This window comes from Dipodomys ordii, unplaced genomic scaffold (assembly GCF_000151885.1).
Source record: "Dipodomys ordii isolate 6190 unplaced genomic scaffold, Dord_2.0 Scaffold10, whole genome shotgun sequence".
Taxonomy (NCBI): domain Eukaryota; kingdom Metazoa; phylum Chordata; class Mammalia; order Rodentia; family Heteromyidae; genus Dipodomys; species Dipodomys ordii.
This window is the reverse complement of record NW_012267226.1, coordinates 15,722,886-15,729,517: the sequence shown is the minus strand read 5'-3', so window position 1 is coordinate 15,729,517 and position 6,632 is coordinate 15,722,886. Positions and strand designations below refer to the sequence as shown.

General features: G+C 43.7%; 1 protein-coding gene across 1 annotated transcript in view; it reads left to right on the top strand.

The window, feature by feature from the left end:
• Positions 1-6,427, top strand: part of Ppp2r1b (protein phosphatase 2, regulatory subunit A, beta) — a 25,385-nt gene extending 18,958 nt beyond the window's left edge. The window contains 4 exon segments of the mRNA XM_013009797.1: positions 3,172-3,326; positions 3,683-3,825; positions 4,387-4,478; positions 4,899-6,427. Coding sequence (XP_012865251.1) covers positions 3,172-3,326; positions 3,683-3,825; positions 4,387-4,478; positions 4,899-4,915 — 407 coding nt within the window. The 3' untranslated portion in view covers positions 4,916-6,427.
• Positions 6,428-6,632: the final 205 nt, after the last annotated feature.

The following is a 6,632-nucleotide window of genomic DNA, read 5'->3' as shown; positions in this document are numbered from 1 at the left end:
TCTTTTTGCTTATGTGGTGCTGAGGAATTGAACCCAGGGCCTCAGGCATGCAAGGCAAGTGCTCTACCACTGAGCCACCTTCCCAGCCCCTGATGAGTTATATTTTGAAACATTTTTTTTCCCTGGTAATTGAGCTATAACTGTAACCCCTCTGTACATCACCTTTACAATAAAATAAAATAAAACAAGAATATTGTAGGCTGGATGCTGGTGGTTCATGCCTGTAATCCTAGTTACTCAGAAGGTTGAGACCTGAGGATTGATGTTCTAAGGAAAGTCCATTAGACTCTTATCTTCAATGAACTACCAGAAAACCAGAAGTGGCGCTGCGGCTCAAACTAGTTAGAGAGCTAGCCTTGAGCAAAAGAACTCACAGACAGCACCCAGGTCCTGAGTTCAAGCCTCATAACCAACCAAAAAAAAAGCAATATTGTTAAAAAAAAAAAACCAAAACAAAACTCCAGAGAAAGACTGACTTACGGATGTTTGTGTGGCTGAGTGGACATTTTTTTGATCAGAGGGGCCAGCTTTAAGGTTGATTGTAGCTCAGTGCTAGAATGCTGGTGTAGCACACTAAGTGCCTGAGGTTTGACGCCCCAGCACTAGGAGAGAGGGAAGGCCATGGAGAGGGAAGAGCCAGGCTCAGAAGGCGGAAGCTTATCCCACACTAGGCAAGTACTCTGCCACTGAATTTTATCACTAGCCTGGGGAGTTCCTTTTTGCAGAAGAAAAAAGAATCAAAGTAAAGGTTGAGGAGCGTAGAGAGACATTTAAAGAACCCTTTACTGCTTAGTCTGACCTGGGGGGTCGGGGGAGGAGAACGGGAGAGAATGCACACATGTGTGGGAGACACAGGCAGACAGACGAAACAGGGAGAGAAAACAGGCAGAACTGTGGGATGGTTTGCATTCTTCTGACAACAGAATTGAGAGGAGCCAAGAACATAGTAGGCATCTGGCCAACTGTGGAGATGAGTGCAGTTAAGGTCTTGGTCCAGGCTGAGCGTGTGCGTGCTCAGACTCTGGTTCCTCTGGCAGTGGGATCCCTTCCTATCAGAATGACATTATGGTGAGAAAAGACTTGGGCATATTAAAGCACATTAATTAGAGGAAACACACAGATGCTCTGGTTCGCTCCACTGTGGAGGGAAGAGCGTAGGAGGGTTTGGGCTGTCATGCTGGTGATGGGGGGGGCTTGCACAGCTCACTGCTTGGAGAATGCTTTCGGGCATTCCCGATGGAGATCGGTGGCTTCTGGAGATTTTGTTCTTGTCAGAATTGATAGTAAATTGTGTAGTTACTGGTCTTAGCTGTTTTCCTTGTTCTTAACGGTAGTGCTCTGAAGGTTCTGTGGGCTGGGGAAGTTGGCTATTTCTGGTCTAACAGCTTGTTTAGGTTGCTGTGGTTGGGGCCCTATTTGGGTGGCATTTCTGCCCTTCCTTGAGCATTGGAGCTGCAAGGTGAGAGGTGAAATAAATCACCAACACCTACCACCCTTGACTTGTCACCTCTGTCCAAATTTTGGGTCTTTCTGGGTCTGCAAAATGATGTGATAAAGGCCTGGTTTTGTTAGAGATGATGTAGCAATGTATTTTGAGAGGATAGTAGCTTAGACCTTTATGATTGGTGTTTATAACCATTTGTGTAGAATTACTAGATATTTAGGTGGGTGTTTGTTTACAGAAGACATCTGCTATCTTAGTACCTACACATTTTTAATGCAAAAGGAACAAGTTGGTCTTAGATTTTATTTGTGTGTGTGTGTGTGTGTGTGCACGCGCACGCGCGCGTGTTCATGCATGCATGTATGCATATGCTGGGCTGGGGCTTGACCTCAGAGCCTGAGCGCTGTCTCTGAGCTCTTGTGCTCAAGGCTAGCGCTCTGCCATGTGAACTGCACCTTCACTTCTGTTTTTTGGGTGCTTAATTGGGGATAAGAGTCTCATAGACTTTCCTGCTTGGGCTGACTTTGAACTTGATCCTCAAATTTCAGCCTTAGCTAGAATTATAGGCATGAGCCACTGGTGCCTGGCTTATGTGTGTGTTGAATTCTTCTCTCAGCTATTCTCTTTGACACACCTGCCATTTAGATACCAAGAATACTGAGTTATTGAGTCTAATAATATTGGATTTAGTTACCTGCAGTACCAGTGGTGTAATAATCTAAAATACCCACTGGATATCCTGTCACAAGCTTGCTTTAAAAAATTCATCGACCCCATCATTGCTTTTCTTATCAAGTCTAACTGTAGCTTTCAAAATGCCTTGTGGTCCTGCCCACTGTATCTGTAACTGCTACGTCACACAGGTTTCTCGCATTTTCCTTTGTCTTGGGAACATTTCTTTTTCTTCCCCTCTTCTCTCCACTAACACACGCCCTCCATAATTCTAGTCTCAGCGCCCACTACAGCGTGTCTCCCCCTCAGCTTCCTCACCTCCCCGGTCCCTCGTCCCTACGCTCCTCAGCCCGCACCGCCGAACTTCACTGTCACCAGTCTTACTCTACGGGACTTCTTGGAGTGCCTTCGTTTTTAATCCTCTGATAACAAAAGTTATGGCTGAGGGAGCGTGGAGGAAGGGGTGACATTGTCCAAACTCTTTATTCTTTTTTTTTTTGTCGGTCGTGGGGCTTGAACTCTGGGCCTGGGCGCTGTCCCTCAGCTCTTCAGCTCAAAGCGAGCGCTCTACCACTTGAGCTACAGTGCCACTTCCGGTTTTCTGGTGGTTTATTGGAGATAGGAGTCTCACGGTCTTTCCTGCCCGAGCTGGCTTTGAACCGCGATCCTCAGATCTCAGCCTCCTGAGTAGCTAGGATTACAGGCGTGAGCCACCAGCGCCCAGCTCAAACTCTTTATTCTTTACCTGACTTATTTAACCGTAACTTTTACAAAAAAAAGAGGCATGGTATGGGTGTTTTCTTTCTGTAACACATAATACCTCTTAGGCACTTGTATTTGGTAATATTTGAATATGTGTACAAATGAGCTCTTGGTATCTCTTTCCTTGACATACACATTTTGAAAGTAATGAGAGCTAATCAGTATGAGTTGTAGCAAGGGGCATGTTCACAGAGGTTTTGTTTTGGCCCATATTTGATGTCAGTGTAAGCAAATGCAATGTGGTTGCGCTGATAAAGTCAGTCCTATAAGGTGTTCTTGACTTCCTTCTGCAGTGTATGCCATCCGGGAAGCAGCTACCAATAACCTCATGAAATTAGTTCAGAAGTTTGGTACAGAATGGGCCCAAAATACCATCGTTCCTAAAGTGTTAGTAATGGCGAATGACCCCAATTACCTGCATAGGATGACCACTCTGTTCTGCATCAATGTGAGTATTATATCCCTGTTCTTGATAAGTTTGGGCATTAAAGCAATAATAAGGGTATCATTTACATGTCTGTATTGCTGTTTGAATGTACTACCTTCTGTTTTGGATATATGTACTATATAGATTAATGTGGACAATTTAGGAGCTGAGAGAAAAGGCTGATTTTTAAATTCCTGCTAAAATTGGGTGGTAGTGGTTGAGAAGCTGCTATGTAGTGTGAGTCCTGGTGGAGTTTTCCGGCCTTTTGTCCTTGTGTGCCTCATGCTAGAAACAATTTCTTGTCAGGAATGTTATTATTTGTCTCACTCAATTTTGGATTTTTTTCTTTTAAATGTGTCACCATGTTTATTTTCTAGGCACTGGCAGAAGCCTGTGGTCGGGAAATAACTACCAAGCAAATGCTGCCCATCGTCTTAAAAATGGCAGGAGACCAAGTGGCAAATGTTCGTTTCAATGTAGCCAAATCACTTCAAAAGATTGGACCAATTCTAGATGCTAAGTAAGATTGCAGTATTTTTATTTTAAAAGTATATTTTAACACCTTGTAGTCGGGAATAATGGCTTAAACGAAGTTCATTGACTGTTACTTTACCTAAAATATGGACTTCTCTAAAGAAAATAATTTAGCTATCATTTTTCGGAGTGTGCACTGTGACTTTTTTTTTTTTTTTTTTTGGTCGGTCATGGGGCTTGAACTCTGGGCCTGAGCACTGTCCCTCAGCTCTTCAGGTCAAGGCTAGGGCTCTACTACTAGAGCCACAGCGCCACTTCCAATTTTCTGGTGGCTTATTGGAGATAGGCGTTTCACAGCTTTTCCTGCCCTGGCTGGCTTTGAGCCGAAGTCTTCAGATCTCAGCCTCCTGAGTAGCTAGGATTACAGGCGTGAGCCACCGGCACCTGGCTTTGCACTCTGACTTTTGTATATACATTCTATATACGCATAGATGACGGAAGCCAGTTTTACTGATCCTAAGTATTAGAGAATGTTTTTTACGTTAACCTTTAAAAATCACCCCGGGGCTCCCTGGGTTGTTTCACAGAAGCTACTTTTGCATGTCAGTGCTTTGCAGGGAGAAGTGAAGCCGGTGCTGCAGAAGTTAGGTCAGGATGAAGACATGGACGTCAAGTACTTTGCACAGGAAGCTATCAGCGGTATGTGTTTCCGCCGTCATGTCAGTGGGGTTTGGGGAAGGAGGAGGTTGAAGTGACTGGCAGCAGCGAGGGTGCTGAGTGCTTGGGATGCCGAGCTCCCTCTTCGGTTGGAACTTTCTTGGTCTTCCACGCGGCCCTAGGTGAACAGGCCATTTCCTCGGTTCCCTGTCTAGGACTGAGTGGGGTTATGATTCTCATTGGTAGGAGCAGTTTTCAGTTTGGACTTTGACTTAGTCTTTCAAGTTTAACTTATGATTAGCCTGGGAGAATGAAAGGACAGACCACAGCCATAGAAAGAAATTGACTACGATGAGAAGGTCTTGCTCTCATGTTGTTGGATCATTGTTAGATGCTGAAAATTCATCCAGCATTCTTGAACTTTCTGTACCACTAACCTTGATTTTGTTTGGAATTTTCCAGTTCTGGCGTTGGCATAATGAACAACAGGAGGGAAAAGCCTTTACTAAATAATTATCACAGATTTCTAGTCAATGTGTTCTTAACCTGGGAGGAGAAAAAAATGGAAAACCTTCAAGATCTCTTCCAAGCAAATGGCAACAACATAGAAGAAATCAAATTCCAGTAACTTTCTAAAGATGAAATGAGATTGTTTTTTTCATCTCTTTGTTGGGATAATTATTTCAGGATTTCCTATTGACTGATACTTCCTAGTTCCTGATAGCACAGTCAGCTCGTGATTGTCTCTTAAAGATTTTTCCTGCACTGTTGGGCTCTTGCCTCCTTGCTTCTGGATCAAGCCGCAGCCGCTTCCCGTCCAGAGCAAAGTCTGGATGGGTGTGCACGCAGACTTGGAGCGGGGTGATTCTCCTGTTGTTTACATAGGTCTGTGTGAGCTTCTCCATCATTCCAAAGTTAAATGTAAATGGTTTAGGATAACTTATTTTATAAATTCTCTACTGGGGGATATATCGAGATGTCACTGTAAGGAAAACCACGTTTTCCTGGGTTCTGATGGGCTGCTCCAGTGTCTCACAGGAAAGGGGAATGTGGAAACTCAGGGTTAACATGTTGGTTGATCTGCTTTGTATTTGCTTGATTTCGTCTGTAATCATGACATTGAGAAACTTGAAGTGTTGGATGTATCTTGCTGCTAATGTGTGACGTTGACACCTAACCATTTCAATGGCTTGCCATTGTGACTGCCGTAAATTCTCTCTTCTCTTCTGAGGAGCTTCCACCGTGCTCCTCCTACAGCGCAGTAGTTGTACTGTCCTACAACTGCAGGACTGCAGTTCGTCTTTGGAATGAGTGGTGGACCCCACCACCCCACCTTGCGGGTTTCCCAGACTGCCCGGCTCTGCCCCCCACAGTGCGGATGTCACGCTCCAACTCAGGTTTCGTTGCTAATTTTTTGGTACGGGTGATGCTGGAATCTTATTTGAAGTGTTTACTTTTCTACTTTTACAGTAAAACCTCATTAATTCCTCCTGGAATTTAAGGTAGTAAGTTGGGCTAAAGGATTCGCTGAAGCAAATGAATAGCCTGCAAGAAGCCTGTTCATACACGTCACCAGTTTTAAAACTCGCGTGTCATTTGCCAGCAGACATGCAGCCCCCATGCAGTTACTTGCAGTTACTTCACATGCTTCCCTGGGGGTCTCTAAGAGCTCCCATCTTTTTTTTTTTGCTGAAGACAGTGTGCTTTTTAATCCTTGAAATATATGCATTTATATTTCATGAGAGTTTATGTTTCTTGCAAATAAACGTGTTTTTCACCTAATCAAACTGTGTGGCTAACAAATTCTAGTTAATGAGGTCTTACTATAGTATAGTTTTCTCTCAGTGCTTCTTGTTGTAGTTGGGTGTTAGTTACTGTTTTGGTTTTGGAATTCATTTCATTTGCTGCCTCTTTTAAATCAACTAAGCTGTTTTGTTTTATGAAGGTCCAAAGACACCTATATAACTTATTAAACAATTATATAAACTGAATTGGAGTAAATGCTTTCAATTTTGTTTTACCTTAGAAAAACAGAACAAAATATAAATTAGAAACGATCAGCCTGCATTGTAAATGTAAATTGCCTGTAGTTAGGTGGCTCACGCCTGTCATCCTAGCGACTCAGGAGGCTGAGAGCTGAGAGCTGTGGTTCAAAGGCAGCCCGGGCAGAAGAGTCCCCATGAGACTCTTATCTAC